The sequence below is a fragment of the Caretta caretta genome, chromosome 9, assembly GCF_965140235.1.
Source record: "Caretta caretta isolate rCarCar2 chromosome 9, rCarCar1.hap1, whole genome shotgun sequence".
Lineage (NCBI taxonomy): Eukaryota > Metazoa > Chordata > Testudines > Cheloniidae > Caretta > Caretta caretta.
In genome coordinates, this window is record NC_134214.1 from 22,225,696 (window position 1) to 22,245,359 (window position 19,664).

The following is a 19,664-nucleotide window of genomic DNA, read 5'->3' on the forward strand; positions in this document are numbered from 1 at the left end:
TCAAGTTTAACTATGACATTGTAACCAGTACCTCCATAGTTGCCAGTAACAATTCTAACTCTCTGATTGTGAGCGAACTAAGTAATTATTTTCTTGCTAGTTAGACGTATTTATATGGTGGGTTTGCATCATCACATGCTAGGTGATTTTTTTTTTTTAATTTAAATTCCTTTAAAAAGGAGGTCTGCTTAATATAAAAAATGAGAACTGCCCAATTCAGGGACTAAGGTGTGAGACTTCAGTTGCCCTGTAAAGGAAAAATGACTTATTTGCTTGATCAAAAGAGTAGCTCCCCTTTCAATTCTTGTATGAGAATGTTAATATGGAAAGGTTAGACAAAGCTGCCTATTTACAGGCAGAGCCTACAGTGGTACATCTCCCTTGGAGTATCAAGCACAGTAGAGCCATAGTTAGGATGAGGGATATTAATCCTCAAAAATTTATATCCAGCTGCTTCATTAAGGCATTTCACGCACTGCAAGAGGAGTTATTCACTGAATGGGTATTTCGCATAATTGAACCCTCATGACTTACTCTTTCCCCCTTTGTAGCTCCTCTTAAGTATAGAAACAGGAATTGCTTATATAGTCAACAGCAGAAGGAAACTCTAGTGACCCCTCAGATTTGCTGGAAGAAGAAACCACATGAGAGAGATATAGTTTATATTTTGCAGAAGTATTTAATATTTTGACTTTGTAAAAGAGGTTTTATTAAAAACAAGTTCGGTGACACTCATACTTGAGTCAGATAATTCCATGTCCTTCCATCTCTGAATTTCCATTCTGGCCTGATTTTAGCAACTGCCATTTTGAGACACATTAGAGCTAGGAGTACTGCACACATAAATTATTTAAAAGCTTAAAATTGTAGACATAAATTGAAATAAAGCCTTAGATGATGTAGCTACTAGTCTTGGCTGTAGCTTTTTGCAACAGCCAGTACAAGTTACATTAGGACTGAAGTGAAAGAGGCAAGAAGGTAATGAGAATTGGCATGTCACAAGATGCTGGACCAGACATGAATGCTATTTTACAAATGGTAAGATCTGGCCTTTGACTTTCACTAGTCCAGGGAAAGTCTCAAGCCAGTGTAATTTTCAGTTCCTGAATCCAACACTGGCCACCTACAGAGATGTCATACCAGATTGTTCACCTAATTCCATTTTGTATGTTCCTACAAATACAATGAGACAACAGCTTCATCTGATATAGCCCCCCATGCCCCACCCCCAGGATCTGTAAACCATTAATGTCTACCAAATAATAGTTTACACATTCGTTATATTGTCTTATCTCCCCTCCCATTTGTAGTTGTTCTTCCACTATGGTGTTGATTGTGCTAGCAAAAAATGCCTTCAATTTCTTTGCTTCTTCTAGGTAACTGACTTAAATTGTTCAGTGGGGGTGGGGTAGGGAGTGAAGGGACGAGGTGAAGGAAGAGAGAAAAATCATTAATGCTAGAAATGTAAATACTGGATATGTTTTTTTCAAATTGGAATTTTATAATGGCAGCCACACTTGACCTTCACTGTTCAACTGAGATGCTTTTTTCAAGCAAAAATGCTCTAATCAAGAAACTGATTTCCACAGAATTTTCAGGCCACTTATTATGCACCCTTATAAGTAATGCTACCTTATTCTCCCCTCCACCTCTTGCAAAGGAGTCTCTCACAGAGCTCTCAGTGCTCTGAGTTTAAACCCCTACAAGTCTATTATTAACAGGACGGGACTGGGAAAATAGACTTGTAGGGGTTTCTTTCTTTTTTGCAGTTATGTCTCATTTTCTAGCCTGCAATTTCTCCATATATGCCAAATAGGAAAAATTCATTTGGTGACACCATCCTTATAATTTCTGCCAGTACATCCCCAGAAAATTAAGTATTACTGGGTGTGGGTTGAGAAAAATAATCAATATAACAATACAGTCGATAGTTTAATTACACACTGGAGTCCTGTAAGTATCTTAGATATACATTTTGAGAATTTTAATTCAAATGTTTGATAGATGCACATGTATAGGAAACTTTCAATGACACCCTAATTTGCCCAAAGCTGAGAAATTCAAATTAGCCAGTTACAGTAATAGATGAACTTTGTATAGGATAATTATGCATTCATAATGCAGTAGTACTCCAACTTAAGAGTTATCTTTGCTAAACTGTTATTTACGCATATTTTGACTGTAATTTTGGAAGCTTTCTCAAGAACATCCTGTTCAGCTCTGTGCTAAATAGGATTCCTTAAGTTAGACTTACACTCACAGTCTTTAGTTTTGGAATCCAAGCCAGAGATTGACAATCTCAAGAAAATGCAACATTTAACTGTATAATTCATAAAAAAAAATTCCATCTGGAAGAGAACACAATTTAAATATACTAATCCTGCTCCATTATTGTCCTAATGAATAGCTAGATGAGATGCAAAGTGTAGTCTGCCCACACCCACGTTTAATGAGAGACAAATAAAAACCTCACAAAACACTCACTTTTCCAGTGTTCAACAAGTTTGCTAATTACAAAGAGTAACACTGTAAGCAAATGAAGATTTTATAATCTGCAAAGTCAGATTTTGAACAAATCCAATAAAAAGCATCAGAAGACACTCCCTGAATATAACAGAATTATTTTAGAACCTTAGACTTTAAATCTGACAATATACAATAGGCATGTGTATTAATCTTCAAAAAGTCAGATTTCTCAAACCATAAAAGTGTGTGTGCGCGCGTGTGGTTTTTTTTGAGAAATATTTATCTGACATGGAAGTCTAATGAAAAATTTAGTGACCTCTAAACATTAGGTTTTAGAATACTGGAAATATAAAAGAGGCAATAATTATCATATCCCACTGCACTGGGTTCACTTCAGCATGAAGCATAACACTAACACAGCAGTAGCATAAACTACTTTTAGTACTCCCTCGAATAAATCTGTGTATTGCTTATGAGCATTTTATATATAGGAATTGAACTTTCACATGGATTAAAACAAATGCAATAAAGACATTATGTAAAATTAATCCTACCCACTGCTCCCAAACTTGTCCTAAAAGTGGAGGAAAAAAAAACAAACAAAACAAACCAACCTGTTTCCTTATTGGAAAGCAAACTGCTCCCCCAACCACTAAGTCTTCCAACCCTCTAAAAAGTGATTCCTAAAATACTTCCATGGGCCAACAGGTGAAAGGAGATTTTAATATATTAAACTTTTGCTGGCAGCAGTCTTAAGTCATAAGACAAAAATACACTGCCATTGGCTAAAAACTTATTAGTACACTGCAGAATGTTCAGTTAGAACTACAGTGACTATATTTTTTCCTTAAAATTGCTTAAAGGTTACTTGAAAATATTAGGATTAAACACCTATCAAGATTAGAAGTGTATATTTTAAACAATCAGCATAAGAGGATATGTTCAGCACATAACTTTCAATCTACCTTATAGGAAAACAATTGAAAAATCTCACCATATTTAATACTTCAACAATTTAGCAGAAATTAAGATTACTCTGGAAAGTAACTGAATAAGAGCCAGCTATCTACTGTAGGACTGGATTTTTCCACTCTTGTTTAGAGATTGAAGTTAATTGTGCACTGAACTGCCTCTCTCATCTTGGAGACATTTAGCAGAATTGTAATCTTAATAGTTGTTTCCCCATTTACTGGTCACATTCAAGTGTGTCTTTGCCTATCCCTGGGAAGTCTACGATTTTGACAGATCTCTAGAAGTCCTTCCCCTTTAGTTAGTATTCCTTTTAGCCATACCCACCATCATTCCAGCAAAAATGAAGTAAACAAGATGGCCCTCCAAGCTTAACGCTAATCAGTGTCTGGAGGAGCCATTGTTGAGCAACAAGTAGTTCAGTCACCTCCTCCATGAGTTTAGCATGCTGTAGCCAGAACATCGAGCCCAAACACAAATTAACTCAATTCTTGTTCTACATACAAATTCATAACATTTCCATTATAAGCAAGGTTTTAAAAAATAACCTTAGTTTTATTTGCTGTCATTTACAGCAAACCGTTTTACATCACAATTTCAGTAAAATTTTAAAATCACATTATCTTAAACCCAACAGCAAGATGCTGGACTTTTCTACAATAAGGTATACTTTTATTATAAGCTTTACAATGACAAATTTCATTTTTGTATTACAGTTTTAGATAGCCTGTGGAACATTTGAAAAGTACACCTGGACAATTTTAAGTGTTTACCCCCAAATTAATAAAGTTAGCTGCTATAAAATATTACCAAAATCCTAAAGTACGTGGTGCTGAAGTTTAAGTAATATCTTCCCCTACTTAAATGTTGCTAATTTTCCATTTTAACTGAAGCCAGTCTATAAATAGTTTTCAAAGATTTAAAACCAAAATATATTTGTCAAGTCCAGTTTTAGGAGAATAATTTTTGCAACAAAGCTTTTAGATCCTATTGGGGGTGTAATACCTGAGTAACCTTTTTGACAAGGGCTCTTTGTTGTAAATGGTACTACTCCTGCTGCCCGCCCCCTCAACCAAAAAAACCAAAACAAAACAGGGTTCTTTGAAGACTGTAGGCAGAGAGGCTATTTTAGAAGTTATGCTTCAAGTGTGTTCAGAATAGCAAACAATACTAAGTGGACCTGATAGAGAGAACCATACTAATTCATTTCCATTTAGTTTGACTAAAATTTAGGTGCCTAAAGTTGGGCACCTAAATCTATTAGGAAAAAGAGAAAGAAGAAAACTAAGTAGATATAGAGATAGTCCAAAGGTCGGTATTTTTTCTACTGAGAGAAACTGAATCCAGTAATTTTAGGTACTGAATAACTAAAAGTCTAGTTACTATAAGTAGGTTACATTCTGCCTTTGATCTTTATACAAACATCTCAATGTACAGCCTAACTTTCACCATTATCAATGAGGACAGTAGTATATATCCTAAACTCACACCCTGGCCCAGACCCCTTAATTAAAAATAGAATTGGGCCCTCTTCAGAATGAGCACAATATTCTTGTTATACACCATTTAACGTGTCAGGATTTGAGGTATTCACCACTTAAAATTGGACTAAAAAAATTTCATTTAAATCTTTGAAAAAACAGGGATATATTAAGTCCAGTTCAGTTATAACAGAAAAGTAGTAACACTTAAGTGGAAATGTTATTTATTGATTCTTAAATTACAGCAGCACATACTTTAAATGCTTAATCATGGGGAAAGCCATATTTTAAAAATGCCTTACATTTACATAATAAATATTTTTAGCTATAATCCCCAGGCCTCAAATATTCAAAACTGTCACATTCCCCCATTGGTAGTTATCAGTTCACATTCCCTTTGAGTCAACTAATCATCAGCATCTATTTGAAGCAGAGCTCTACAGACATTTGCACAGGGAAATGGACTTTCTTTATTGAGGAAGACTATTTGCACAGAAATCTGGTACATTTCCCCCTACACAGTTAACAATAGTACTTCGCCCACACAAGGCCAGAGGAGGAGGAGCAGGGAAGAAAGGGCAGGGTGGTGGGTCTAATGCTGGTTACACAACATTCACTCCCTTTCCCATCATCAGGTGAAAATAATGGGACTTATACTTACACTCACACTCCCCTCTAACAACTTTATTTTGGTAGTCCAGTGGACTACTATAATAATAGGTGAGTTTTCACTAATTCTGAATATATATATTTATTGGAGGGTTGGTTTTTTTGGGGTGGGAGAGAGAGGAATGGAAGGAAAGCCACCCACATTAAAAAGAACTATGTTTGGCAGGACTCTTTCCCAGATATTTCCCCACCTTCGTCCAAGTACTGGAGAAAACATCTTACACCAGGGGTTGGCAACCTTTGGCACGCGGCCCACCAGGGTAATCTGCTGGCGGGCCACGAGACATTTGTTTACGTTGACCATCCACAAGAATGGCCCCCCTGCAGCTCCCAGTGGCCGCGGTTCACTGTTCCTGGCCAACGGGTGCTGCACGAAGTCCAATTATTTTTAAGTTGGGAAGCCCGGGATGCTTTTTTGCAGGCTTTTTTCCCTCAAAAGGTGAATGTAGGACACCAGCCCCTTCACTTTAAACCAGGAAGTGAAAATAAGAGTTCCAGGAATGGCAAATTCTCTAAAAAACAAAACCAAAAAAAAACCAAAAAAACCCAAAAAAACCCCAAAACAAAAACAAAAACAAAAAAAAACCAAACCTCATTTTTAAAAAACTTGAATGAGGTTTGCTCTGAGCTTTACTTACTTAACTGTGCAAGGCTGATTTATGTACTCAAATACTTTAAAAGTGTATTTTTAAAAACTCCATCTTCTGCAGTTGTCAAAGAAGCGTAAAGAATAGCATGCTTAATGTGATGATAGTATATACAGACTGAAAGCAACACTATTTAACTTCAATATGTACGTACTATTGAAGTAAAAACATTTCAATGTCATAAAACACTATGTAGACAAGTCTCTATTTCACATTTGAGTTGACTCAGTATTGATGCATCTTATCTAAAGGATAAACAAGTTGCTGAATCTCTGCCACGCTTAAGCAGCACAATAATATTGGGGTTTAAGATTTACTTTACTACACCAATATTTACGTGCTGCTAGGGCGGAACAAGTATAGCAATTCTTCTATTCATCCAAATTTCAGGAACACACTCAGCAGTACAAACCTTTAGACTAGAAGTATCTTCAACTGTTTCTCTTCCTTAAATTTCCAAAGCAGCAAATAATGATTCGCATTTTTGCTAGAGCATGCAAACCATGATGTGCTGCTAGAGTACTTTAAGGCCTCAAATACAAGACTCAAAGTACCTAGACAAATTTACTTTGTTAGGAGTTTAAGAAAAGTTATATTTTTAAACTCAGAACTAATCAGACTTACCTGTAAAATTAAAAATCTATTATGGTCCAGGTCAATTCCATGGCTTCGAAGCAGAATACCAACATCTTTGAATGTTTTCTTCTTCCCACTGATGTGGTAGACAGAAGAATTATCTCTGTAGGCAGTTCTAGATACACAGAAATTGCTGTTGGGAATGACTTCATAATCATCCCCTTCCTGTTTTGAGGAAAAAACAAAACCAGAAAAACAATTGTTAGTATTAGGTCACAGCTTACTTCAGATTTCACCGTTAAGTGCAGTTTTACCCTGTTGTTCAAGCTTTTACAAGGCAACTGTACCCTGGTTCCCAGTTCTATTGAAGTGTATAATAAATCTTAGACCATGCACACCTCACTAAACATGCAATGTTTTTGCTTCCAAAAACAGCCTTGAAAACAGCATAGAAGCACTCTATATAAGTTTAAACTGAGTGGGCCTTAATTTTATGCCTCTCCCTCCTCTCACCCCAGCTACTGCTTTAAAACACCATAGTCTCTGTTTAGCATCTAATGACAGATTTTTTTTCTTGCTACACTCTCCATGCATATCAAAAAGAAAAAACCTTGTTCAAATTCAAAGAGGCTACTTCTTCTTTTAATCTTTATATTAGGATGCCTTGAATATTTTAACATAATTGCTGTCTTATTTTTGAATAAGTTAGCCCTGAAGGAAAACAAACAAACAAACAAAACACTGAGGAAGAACTTTAGCTAAGTGCCTCTGAAGCTCTGAAGTCATTGTACAAATAGAAGATACAAAAAATGATACAGTAAAAACAGACACGTTGAACAAATATATATAAATGTTTTTGTAGCTGGTCAAGAGATCTTTGCTTTACCTGAAAGCAATAGGTACAATACCGACACCAAATTTTATTTTTAAAAAGGAAGTTTTAAAGAAACACAGGTAGTTCTAAAATTTAAGAAAGTGATCTGCCACTTTAATGGAATAGCCCCCCCCACAAATACAATTAACTTTAATATCAAATCCATTCGGAAGTTGTTTTACTTCATGAAATTAGCTTCTAGGTATTATGCAGATACAAATGAAAACCATAATAAATTTAATTATTGGAACAGTCTAGTATAATAAAAATACATGTCAAATTTTTATTTGTATTCAGATGTAGTTTAATGCAGACAAACAGTGCTTCAACTAAAATGCACAAAGAGTCTATTTTTATAATACCCTTGCCTAGAATTATATATTCTGGTAACCTATTAAATAAAATCTTTTGACTTTCAAGAAGCTTTTTATGATTTACATCAGAAAGCAAGTACACTTCCCCTTTTTTATTTCTTCAGATACACACACAAAATTATCTCAAGCAACATTTCTTGGACAATCAAGTCAATATCTGAGCATTGTTGAACAATTTATTGAAAAGTATTAGAATCCTTTAAGTAAAAATTTCCATCAAGCTGTAAGTAATAATAAATCAACAATACTACATAAAAGTTCACATGAAGTAAAGTGGAAAGCAAAATAGATACATTAAATTCTTTTATTTTTCTATTTCAATCAAAATGAAGGTCACATCAACATCTTACCCCTAATATTTCAGAAAATGTTTAGTCTTTTTAGGTGAAAGTCTTGTGATTGTTTAAATTGGTAATGTAATATAAATAGTGTGCATATACTATAAAAACTTCAACTTTAAGCTGTAGTAAGTTGATATTGAAGTAGAAAATATCTAAGGCTGATAAGTGTAAAAATATCCAGGTTTTAATCCTCAAATCTTAAAAAAATCTGCATAATGCAGGTTACAATTTAGAACACATTATGCATCTGATCTTAGACTTAAAAAAGTATCAATGAAATCACTTGCACACAACCTTAGAAAGTGTGTGTGAGAGATAAATATAGATATATAAATATAAGAACATTTCTAATGTGACTTGATGGTAGAATAAGGTTTAGTATTTCTAAACAACTTTAAAATAATGTATTACCAAACACTAGTCATCCAGAAGTTCTAATGAAAAGTTATGTCTACTCAAAGTGGAAATTAAGCACTACAAAGAAACAAATCTCCTTGAAGTTGTGTACTTTTCAGCCAGTTAGTTTGAAGTATTCTACTTCATAAAGGTAAGCCGATCACATGGGCAAGTTTTTTCATCCTAAGCTAGTTCCACATTAAGACAGTAAAACGTTAAATTCTCAAATCCTTAAGGGGGAAAAAAAAAAAAAGAGCCTCAGCATACTTTTTCCTTTAAGCAGAAGAATACGTACCTTGTCAACGATCTTTTGAAAGTGAACTTCCACAGTACAACTCTGGATGTTCTTGTGTTCATCAGAATTATGGATCAGCACAGAAAGCTTTTTGGATCTGATTTTTTGTGCCCGATACCCAAATACAAAAAGCATTGAATCAATGACATTGGATTTTCCACTGCCATTTGGTCCAATAATACAAGAAAAACGCTGCATAACAGAAAGAAAAAACATTCAAATTTACAATAGAAACTAGCCAATTTGCTTCATATATTTCATTTGTGGACAGCTGAAAATACTGTTATTTCTAGTGCAGGAAATTGCAGACTATTGGGAAGCTTAGTTTTTACTGCCAGGGGCGGGGGGGTGGGGTGGGAAGAGTACAACCTATTCAAAACACACCTCCGGTTAGCTCAGATTTCTAAGTTTTATTCTGTAAAGTCAGAAAGCTATATTCTACTCAGAAAGCATGGTTTATAAAGAAATAAGTTCATAATTAACCACATAATTTTCTTGTATATGTGATTTAACCCCTAAACATTGTTCAGTAAATCAAATAAAACAAAAGATATATACTTAAGTTGTAATTTCCTTCTAATTCAAGTAAGACACAGTATAAAAAACTTACACTTTGACTATAAGTAATCTATTGTCCTGTAAATAAAATTAGAGTATTATCATTAAAGTAATTCTCACTCTTCCACTATAAATATATAAAATAAGACGTTATTTGCTGATAAGTTGTGTTCACAGTACTGTAAGGAGTACTAGAGACACAACAAAATTTTACTTCAGTTTAGAAGTTACTTAAAATAGAAAAATACCTTATGAAAAGGTCCCAGAATTTGCTCCCCTGCGTAGGATTTGAAGTTCTGGTTTACAATATGAGTTATCATGAGGCGAGGAGCTCCAGCTTCATTGGTCATTGCTGGAGGTGGGGGAGGAGAGATGCTACTCAAAATCTCTTCTAAACTTCGATCATCAAGTACCCCATTTGAGGCTGCTAAAAACATCCAAAATAAAAAGAAAAAACTATATAATGTCTCAATGACTAGAGAGACCTTCTAAATGCTTAGTTCAAGCAGAAAAAGTATGAAAATTTGCTTCTACACAAACTCGGAATCTATACTTTCACTTTAAAATTATTAAAACTGAATGTAAGTGAAAGAAAGATGCTTTAACTCCAAGGAGCTAATTTTTTAGCAAGTAGACACTTAAGATGTCACATCCATTCAATAGTGGGGTTACTCTTTCATTATATAATGCTTATGCTAGCACTTTGCAAGGCAGTGTGAAATTACAATAGTTACATTTAAAAAGCCTACAAATCCGTACAAATGGGCAAAGTCTTTCTAATTAATAACTGGACAGCCACATTTCAGGCATGCTCACACACACTGTAAGGAGGAGGAGATGTGAGTATGGCTGAACAATGCCCTGAAAAACTGTAATGACAGCACAACTTACGCTTGAAAGGCAGGAAGTTTGTTACGAAAACAAACTGGCCCCTTATATTTCAATTATAGTTTTAAGTAAAACTGCTTTTCAACTGTTAAAAGCAACTTTTTCTTTAAGTAGACAACTCTGACATCACTTTCCACATATTAACCATTTATCAAACATCTTACTTCAATAACATCACATACATGGTTACCTAAAAACCATTTTCTACCGATATTTCCAGCAGAAAATCAACTCTAACACAAGTTTAGTATGTAATGAGTAATTGCCTAAAAGTAATTCATTTTAAGAAGATTTCAAGTCACTGCCACTTATTCCAGCCCAAGAAATCCCATATTGCGGGATGCATCTGTAGCTAAAATAATCCTGCTACCACAATCAGAAGTACTAGACAACGTAGCAAGAATATGAAATCTAGACTTAGCTGGAAGAAACATTGTCTACCAACAGTATTTTTACCTAAACTGAAACACCGATGCAAATGCTTTAACTCTTTCAAAGCCATATTTGCAGTTTTAAAATCAGATTTAAATTCAACTTGTCAAAATTAAAAATTACTGCATCCCTTCCTAGAAAGGAGCTGAATCTGAACTGGAGTGGCCTTAAGTTCAGCAAGATACTATCATCAAGATATCACTAAATTTACATGCTTGGGACAGCGGGATCATAACAAACACTTACGTTGCTGAGATGCTTCACTGATGCACGTGTCGGCTTCTTTTTCCACTTCCATATCACCAGTGGATTCCTCTAAGGGCTCTTTGCCTTTTTGACGGGCTGCAGTGGAGGTTTTGGTCCTCTTGCTTGGCATGATTTCTGTTGGCTGTTCCCCTCCGATTCCAAGCAATCAAACTACCCAAGGGATATATCTCCTTTGCTAACACAAACAAGAAAAACCCCATGACCCAAGTGCTGGGCGTATCACCCGTTAAGGGCTATAACTGTGCATGTGTATCCAAAATGACTAATAATAAGCTGAAATCCATATGAATTTTGACGATGGAATTAGGATTTCAAACAAACTAAAACTGAGCCTTTAATCACCATATTTTAAAGTCCCTTAAAACGGTAGCTTTCTCATAATGGTGGCTTTTACATATCCATAGGGGACATCCATCTATTGAAACCCACCATACAGACACATTCTGATGTGGCAGCATTAAAACATAACATCTATATTCAGATAAAGAATAATTATGATGTGCTGGCAAGTGTCATTTCAGTAACAAACAATCAGTGAATATCCCAAGTAGATAAGTACTTGAAGAATCACTTTTACATAAACACACCTAAGATTTTTCTAACAAGTATTTTCAGTAGCCCAATCTAATAATACTCAAATACCATTTCCACACTATGAAGTCTCTAATCCAAAGGACATCAAATTGAACTGTTTCCCAAAAATGTAGCTAAATGCTCACTATTGTCAATGCTCAACACTTAAAGACAGCACACCAAACGAAAAGGAAATTAAGTATCAGAAGTAGATTTGATGTTAATGCTTGATCAACGGGGAAAAAAAACAGTAAAAAAGTCCACCACTTGGCACTAAAGGCAGTCGCCAAAAAAGAATAGAAAGAAGCCCAGGAGAAAGATGAAAAGAAAGAAGCCTAAACTAGTAAACTAGTCTCCTCAAAGAGCCTAAATTACTCCATCAGAACAAGTGGTGAATTTAGCATGGAGAAAAACAGACAAGAAAGTTTTCTTCTCACCAGATAAGAAACTGACGTGGCTGGAAAGTCATCTTACAATGGGTGCCAATCATTTGACATTTTCAGACCTACCTACAGCCCCAACCCACACACCAGCCCTTCATTTGGGAAAGTGGGGGTGGAAGATAGAGGGAGAATTCGTTTTAAGGCAATTTGAGTCTATGCCCATTATGAAGGATTCCCCCACGGCTGTTAAAAAAAAAAAAAAAAAGACTAAGTTCTATAGGATTTTTTTTAGAATGTTAATTCAAATTGAGTAGGGTAGTTAATCTTACAAAAAAATACTGAAAATAGATTTAAGAGAGTCATTTACAATATAACTATTTATCATCAGCTTTTAAATCTGAGTTCCTTCGCATCTCAATCTGAATCACTTTGCCAAGCACGAATCACTTACCCCAGTTAAATACCTATTAGAGTAAGTCCAAACCCACCACCCACAAAAACTCAAATCAAAGGTGTTTCTTAAAAGCAACACTTATGGACCTGCTGCCAAGTGAGAGTCTCTTTACAATAGGTGGAAAAAATTAAAAACCAAGAAAATTCCCCCATTTGGAAAAGATTCAATGTGAGGACAGTAACTAATGTCAGCGTCGAGTGATTGTGTTACGCATTTCCCTCAGAATTGTTTTGGAATCAACCAGTCATCCTAAAGTTCCCCCTCAGCCCCTTGGTCTGGATCTATAGAGGTTTCCCTAAGGTATAATTGTCAGAAGTAGTTGAAAATACAGTCACAGAGAAGACCCTAGTCTGCAGACAGATTAAAATCAGGCCTCTCAAATTCTCAAGAGATACTCTTTTCCACTGAATGCATCAGATGAAGTGAGCTCTAGCTCACAAAAGCTTATGCTCAAATACATTTGTTAGTCTCTAAGGTGCCACAAGTACTCCTTTTCTTTTTGCGAATACTGACTAACACGGCTGCTACTCTGAAACCTTTCATACTCTGGTTTCTCTTCAGACCATATGCATCAAAAACTTGATACTGTGCCTCCCCTCCAGTGATTGGTATCCAATGAATGGGTCCCCACAGGTCCATAAGGATACAACGGGGAATCCGCTCTCCCCCATAGGTTGCAATGGACCCTCACCCATGGTTCGGAAGATATAATACTGCTAGTGATGGTGGGGTCGCCGCCCCGAGGAACAGAATCACACCACTCTCCTCTGCGCGTGAGGAGTGCCGCTCCGTCCTCGGGAGGGGCCAGTTACATTGGTGGTGGTACGGAACGGCGGTCGGACAGTTGCCCCACCCCGCCAGATTGCAGATTACAAGAAGTGGGAAAAGAAGCCGCCACCTTTCGCTCCCCCGAAGGGGGGGGGGAGGAAAAGAAAGCGGGGGGGGAAGTCCACCGCCCCTTGCTCCCCAACCGCCAGTACAGCTTACGTAGGGAAATCTACAGCTACCCCCAGGCAGGCTCCACGGGGAGGTCCCCCAGCTCCAGTTACAGGGAAGAGAGCCCCCCAGCTCCACCTGTCCCCAGATAAATTACTAAGCACTTTGCTGGAGTCGCCCCAGGCTTCGCAGTCCTGTCAGCAGGCAGAGCTGGTACCTGGGACACGGAGCAGGCGGCGAGCTGCCCCGACAAGACTTCGGGTGATGCTGGCTCTGGAGAGTCCGGCCGGCTCCTGCCTGCTGCAGCTTGGCGGCTTCTACACTCGAAAATGGCGCCCAAACTCCAAACTCGAACCGAAATTCGTTAGAAACGCGCGGAGCATGCTGGGTAAAGAGGGGGCTGGTTGTCGGCCTCCCACAGGTTTGAAAGGATGAAAAAAAAAACCCTTCGGCGCCATATTGTTTTCCGTTACTGCGCGGAACGGGGTAAAAATAAAATAAAAATATTTACATTGTTTCGGTAATTTTTAATTTAAAGCAAATGAAAAGAACGTTACTTAAAGGCGTCTAAATGGGGAAAATAAATCCTACTCATTTAAATGATGCTGTGGGTCAATGGGAGGAGCTTCGTTGCCTGGTAACGGCCTGAGTGGCGATGGCGGACGAAACTGAAAAAGGAATAAATATATTTTTAAAAATTTTAAAATATACAATTATAGTAAATATATTTTTTAAAAGATATTAATTAACAGGCCGGTCCGATGACGTCAGCTGTTTGTCACCTGGCTTGGGAGGGTCCGTTAGGTAGACGGGGGAGTAAGGAAGTCTCGCGCGGGGATAAGCATGGGAAATCTCGCGGGAAGTAGCTATAGAGACAGAGCCGCTTCCCTGCGAGCGTTTGCTAACAGGGCGAAGAGGACTGAGAGATTAGTAAGTAGTCTCGCTCGTTGCTTCCCCCCGTATCAGGAGTTCTAGGGCGCCCTTAATGGGGGAGGCGGAAGCTTGTGTTAAATCTCTGAGGGTCTGGGAGCAACTGACAGCCCAAGTGCTAGCGGCAGGGTCCTGCCCAGGAGAGGGTTCTCCACGCTCATCCACTCTCCCAGCCTGTGACTTGTACCCCTAGACCGACCACCTGCCTTGGACAGGTACATTTCTAAAAGGAGAGTTGGAGGGGCTTCCCCCTGTTACCAGAGGTGCTGGAACAATTTATATAGTGGGGGTGCCAAGAGCCATTGAACCAAACTGTAAAGCCTGTATAAAATGGAAGTCACTTCAAGCCAGGGGGTGTGGTGGTACCCCTAATTCCAGCACCTAGGCCTGTTACCTGTCCTGGGGAAGTGAGAGGATGTGGGGTAAGCCCTCTACTCCTGTAATGCAAGGGTCTGGAGTGGCAACCCACTATAATTTCCCTGGGGAAACTGGGAGGGGGGAAACTGGTCAAGAAAGAGCTGAGGGAACACTCACTCCATCCTAGTTTGTGTTAAGCAATCCCCCACTACAGCCTGCCTTGAGGAAGGGGAAAGGCAGGGTGGTTTTGTTGGTCCCTCTAACCTGCCTGGTGAGAGCATGATGAAAAGTGTTTACTACTGTAACCTCTTCCCAGGATGGGTCCCCACAGTAACTTACCCGAAGGAAAATTGTGGCATGTGGCTGGAGGGAGGGGCATGAATGGAAGATGCTATGAATGGGAGGTGGGGGAGTGTGAGTGGGTGAGCAGAAGTGGGTGGTGGGATTTAGAGAAGCATAGGAGTTAAGTGAAGTTTTTGGAGAATGTCACAAGGCTCTGGGGGTAGAGGGACTAGGAGTTGTGCAGGAGGTGGGGATGCAGTGGGGAGAGTCCAGTTCTGTGCTGTAGCATTGGTGTATCTGTCCCCACAGCACTGCTTTGGCATATCAGGGAGCTAAGACAGCAGCATTCTGCAGAGAGACTGGTCTCTCACCCTAGAGATCCTTCAGTCACATCTCTGTTTCTTTGCCATAAACCCTCCAATGTTCCCATTCAGCCACCTGTAACTCACTCATTTTCCTGCTCATTCTCCTGTCTGTCTCTCACAGTCATTCTTGTTCATGCTTAATTCCCCAGTGCACTCTGCAGCTGCTTCATAGTGGTAGGAGAGGAGATGGGGTACTTAGCAAGGATGGGGCAGGGGACATAAGAAGATGAGTGGGGTTGGGGGAGCAGAGAATTCTGGGGACTCAGTGTAAGATAAATGAAATGTGTTGAAGAGTGGGACTAAAGGGATATGTGAGGGGGGTGCAGGTGAGTTACTATAGGTACAGGACTCTGCCTGGGGCATGATAGAGGAGTGAATCTGTGCAGGGGGCAGGGCTATGGGGAGGAAGCATGTGAAACACAGATCTGTAGTAGGGCCTTAGGGTGGATAAAATATCAGTGTTGGTAGCTATCTCTGTGAATAACTCTCAGTATTAATACATACATCTTTCTGAAAACCAAAACAAATATATTGTTTGTTTAGAGTTCAGGTTGCTCCAGTGCAAATCCCACAAATACCAAGAAAAGTACTAGTTAAGGCAATCTTCATTCATATTTATTAATGCCGTCATGTGATTGAAACGCAGTCACAGACTTATCACTTCCCCCAACAAAAACTCCCTTGCTTGATTATTTAGAGAGAGAATGAAATATAGCAGTGTTAAAAAATTCAAAGGCTTTGATAAATCCATTGTGAATCTATGGAGACTTTGGTTAGAGGGCTGTCACATATTTAAACTTAATATACAAGGCTGCACAAAGCTGGCACAATTTAAGGACCCAATTCTGAGAAACACCTTGTGCTGAGTCCTCTCCCCTTCAAGTACCTATGGAATTAGTTCCTAAGCTAGTGAGATTTTGCAATACCAGGACACACTCAACAGAATCCTTCTTCACAAAGGAGATAGTTTTACAGCCTCTCCAAGTAATAGCTGGAGGCCTTAAATCACGCTCACATTCCAAATTTTGACCCCAGGTAGATTAAAAGATTATGTATTTAGGTTTATAGAGACTAAAGTGTTATTTGGACATGAAAAAGCCTAAAGTTGGAGATTTTAGATTTTATGATTATAAAGATTACCACCTGAATGAGAAATAATGTGAACTAATGAAGTGCTGTCTTCCTGGTTCTGCAAATGGGTGACCTAAAACAACAGTTCACAGATATGAACTACCCCATTCAGCTAAGCGGTGAGACACCTAATGCTGTCAGGCACTATTGTTAACTATTTCCATGCTGATCTCTTTAGCAAACACCTTTAGCTAGTGTTGCTGGTGAGGAAAGAAGAGTTCAAGCCCACCTCTTTCCTCCATTAAAATCCTCTTCATCCTTGCCTACAGCGTTGGAGGAAAGAGAAGATGCATCCCCCTTCTCTGCACAAAAATCCTCAAGTCTTTAAGATATTCTTTATTCGTTGTACTTAACATTTACTTGTGTGTGAGCTAAATTCCAAGTTGTAGTGACTAACAGAGGCATCTGAATGCTGTTCACTGTCCTCTGTGAAAGGATTTGGTGATCTCAGTCTAGTTCCTAATGAATATGTGTGCATAGTACTGTTTGCAATCGTGGGTATTATGATAACTGACCTCTTTTTTTAAAAAAAAAATCTTTTATTGGACCAACTTCTGTTGGTGAGAGAAACTTTGGAGTTTGGGAAACTGAGGCAATGTCTATATATTACCGCTTATGTCCGTATAACCTGTATCGCTCAGGGATGTGAATAAGGCACCTTCCTGAGTGAAATAAGTTACACCAACAAAAGTGCTGGAGTTAGTACTGCAATTTGGCTTTGGCGGAGGCACAACAAGAAAACTGTAGTCACATGTAAAGAAGATTAATACTGTAAATTGGGAGTAAATATATTTCTTATTAAACACCCTAGTTAGTTATGTCCAAAAAAACTGCATTAAAAGAACATGAAAGCTGCAAAGCCATTCACTCAAAAGTTAGGAAATGTTAGAATTAATGTTGCCCAGACAATCTTAATTTGCCTCTCCTCCCCTTGAGTGTATGCATTATGGTATAGTCTTTAATTACATGATTACATACTACTTTTTCCACAGGACTCCTATCTCTTTCATAGCATAGGATAGATGGTGTTAAGGAAATGAATCAGGGTTGTGTAGTGGATGAGAGATTTGTCTGTAGGACTTCTGCCTCATTTGTTGCAGTAGGTGGAAGGCGTATAGTGAATGAGGCAGAAGATTATAGGAGAAGAAAGGATGATCTCATGGTTAAAGTGTTGAATGCCATCTTGGCGAACTGGATTCTATCCATGCCTCTGCCACAGAGTTCCTGTGTGATGCTGGCCTTATTCACTTAAACTAAACTTTTCACAGCCACTGATTGTGTGTTCCTCTTTTTTGAGGCACTCAAAATGAGAGCTGAGGCCAGATTTACAGAAATGTTGAGCACTTCACAACTACAACTGAGGTTGATTGGAGCTGTGCTTTAAACATATAAAGTACTATAATAATGCTAGGGAACCTGAAAAATCAGATTATAGGTGTCTCTAGTTGGGTACCTAAAGTTAATGGACAGTTTTGGCCTTAATCTGTCTGTGCTTCAGCTCTCCAGCTGTAAAATGGAGATAATATCACCACATTTCACAGGGACGTTGTGAAAATAAATTCATTAATGTCTGTGAAGCACGTGGATACTAGGTGAGAGCACCACAGAAACAAATACCCATGAGAAAATTAATTTGTGTTCAATGTAGGGTTTGCGTCATATGTGTTAACTAAATCTGGTGCCACACATTGAATGAAGAGAATAAAAAGAAATGTATGAGGCAAGTATGTATTCATGTAGTTAGACTATTTCATAGGCACATGGGCTAAATTAAGGTTACATGGGCAGTGTTAATTCTGGCATTTCCTAACTTTTGAATATTTGACTTTGCAATCTTGTTTTTGTTGCAGTTTTTTGTAATTTCAGTTCATTTTATAAAAAAGGTTAATACAGTAGTTCTACGATTTGGAACCAAATTGACCCCCAACTTGGGTACCTTTAGATCCACAACACCAACTTCTTTCATTTGAGCTCACTGAGTAACTGGTAGCAGTAGCAGGCTATCATCCTCTGTGGAACAGTCTCTAGATGGTCATGAGACACTTTGCCAGTGGGTTTCACAGCCTGCTTATGGCAGAGGAAGGTAGAGATTCTGGATTCTATTGCTGGTTCTGAAGAGTAGTACTCTGTAATGGTTATAGATCCTTATTCCTTCAGCTCATGTCCCTGGTCCCCTGCATTCCTATCTTCCTCCTCTGTTCCTACCCACCATTGTCGTGCTTCAGCTCCTGTTCCTTCTCCCTCTGCTCCTATCCACCCTCTTGCATCAGTTCCCATCCACCTCTGCTTCCTTTCCCCATCCTCTGGGTCCTGCAACCCCTTGTTCTGTCTCTCCACCCCTCTCCTATTCCTCACCTGTCTGCATTTCAGCTAGGCTGATTCTTCCTATTTCTCTCCAGTGTCTGGGCACCTGCTGGGGGAGCACTGAGAGTTGATGATCTCCCTGCTCTCAGTACTGGTGCATGTTACCACTGCTGCCTTGGCATCCAGGAAGAGCAATTGCAGGGAAACCCTTGTTCAGTCTCTGCAGCCCTGGGATGGAGCATGTTCAGTTGCTCTCTGGGGATGGTATGTGCTCAGCAAAAGGACTCTTCAGAGAGTTTAGGTGCCAGACTCTAACAAGTATCTACTGAGCTTGTGCAACCTGTTTTTTTTGAGGTTCATAACTTGACCACAGTTGGGTAAATTTTCTGGGGGATGGCAAAAGCCACATCCCTGACACCAGGGAAATACCCCATGCACCCAAATGTCAAGCCCTTGCCTGAAAGCATGGAGGTAGTAGAGCTTCTGGACAAAAAGTTTGTAGGTTTTCTTTTTTCTTTTTTTTTTTTTAACATGGACAAAATAACGTATTTAACTCCTAGTTTCATTCTTGGAAATGGCTGAATGGTTCTAGCTGAAACTTTATTTAAAAAAAAAAGTGTGAGGCAGAAACCTAGGATGGAAAATTTCAGCCCAAATGGTTTAAAGTTTGATGAAGTTATAAGCAAGTGAAAACAAGATCTTACAGTGGAAAGCTT

General features: G+C 38.5%; 2 protein-coding genes across 16 annotated transcripts in view; one reads left to right on the forward strand and one right to left on the reverse strand.

Moving 5' to 3' along the window:
• The window catches only part of SMC4 (structural maintenance of chromosomes 4), a 135,791-nt gene extending 121,848 nt beyond the window's left edge, over window positions 1–13,943 (reverse strand). For 6 of the 12 annotated variants that reach the window (XR_012669858.1, XR_012669854.1, XR_012669855.1 and 3 more), the window contains exons 1-5: window positions 13,797–13,942; window positions 11,213–11,408; window positions 9,895–10,073; window positions 9,089–9,280; window positions 6,857–7,033 (exon numbers count right to left, since the gene is read on the reverse strand). Coding sequence is in view for 7 of the 12 variants with exons in the window: in XM_048862746.2 (XP_048718703.1) it covers window positions 6,857–7,033; window positions 9,089–9,280; window positions 9,895–10,073; window positions 11,213–11,342 (678 nt within the window). In the remaining 5 variants the exon portion in view is untranslated. Of the gene's footprint in view, window positions 1–6,856; window positions 7,034–9,088; window positions 9,281–9,894; window positions 10,074–11,212; window positions 11,409–11,875; window positions 11,933–12,243; window positions 12,306–13,796 lie in introns of those variants that run through there. The other 6 variants (XM_048862750.2, XM_048862751.2, XM_048862749.2 and 3 more) reach the window with 5 other exon arrangements.
• Window positions 13,944–14,378: 435 nt separating this feature from the next.
• IFT80 (intraflagellar transport 80) overlaps window positions 14,379–19,664 on the forward strand; it is a 145,907-nt gene continuing 140,621 nt past the window's right edge. For 2 of the 4 annotated variants that reach the window (XM_048862752.2, XM_048862754.2), the window contains exon 1: window positions 14,379–14,509. The gene's annotated coding sequence lies outside the window, so the exon portion shown is untranslated. The remainder of the gene's footprint in view (window positions 14,510–19,664) is intronic. The other 2 variants (XM_048862755.2, XM_048862753.2) reach the window with 2 other exon arrangements.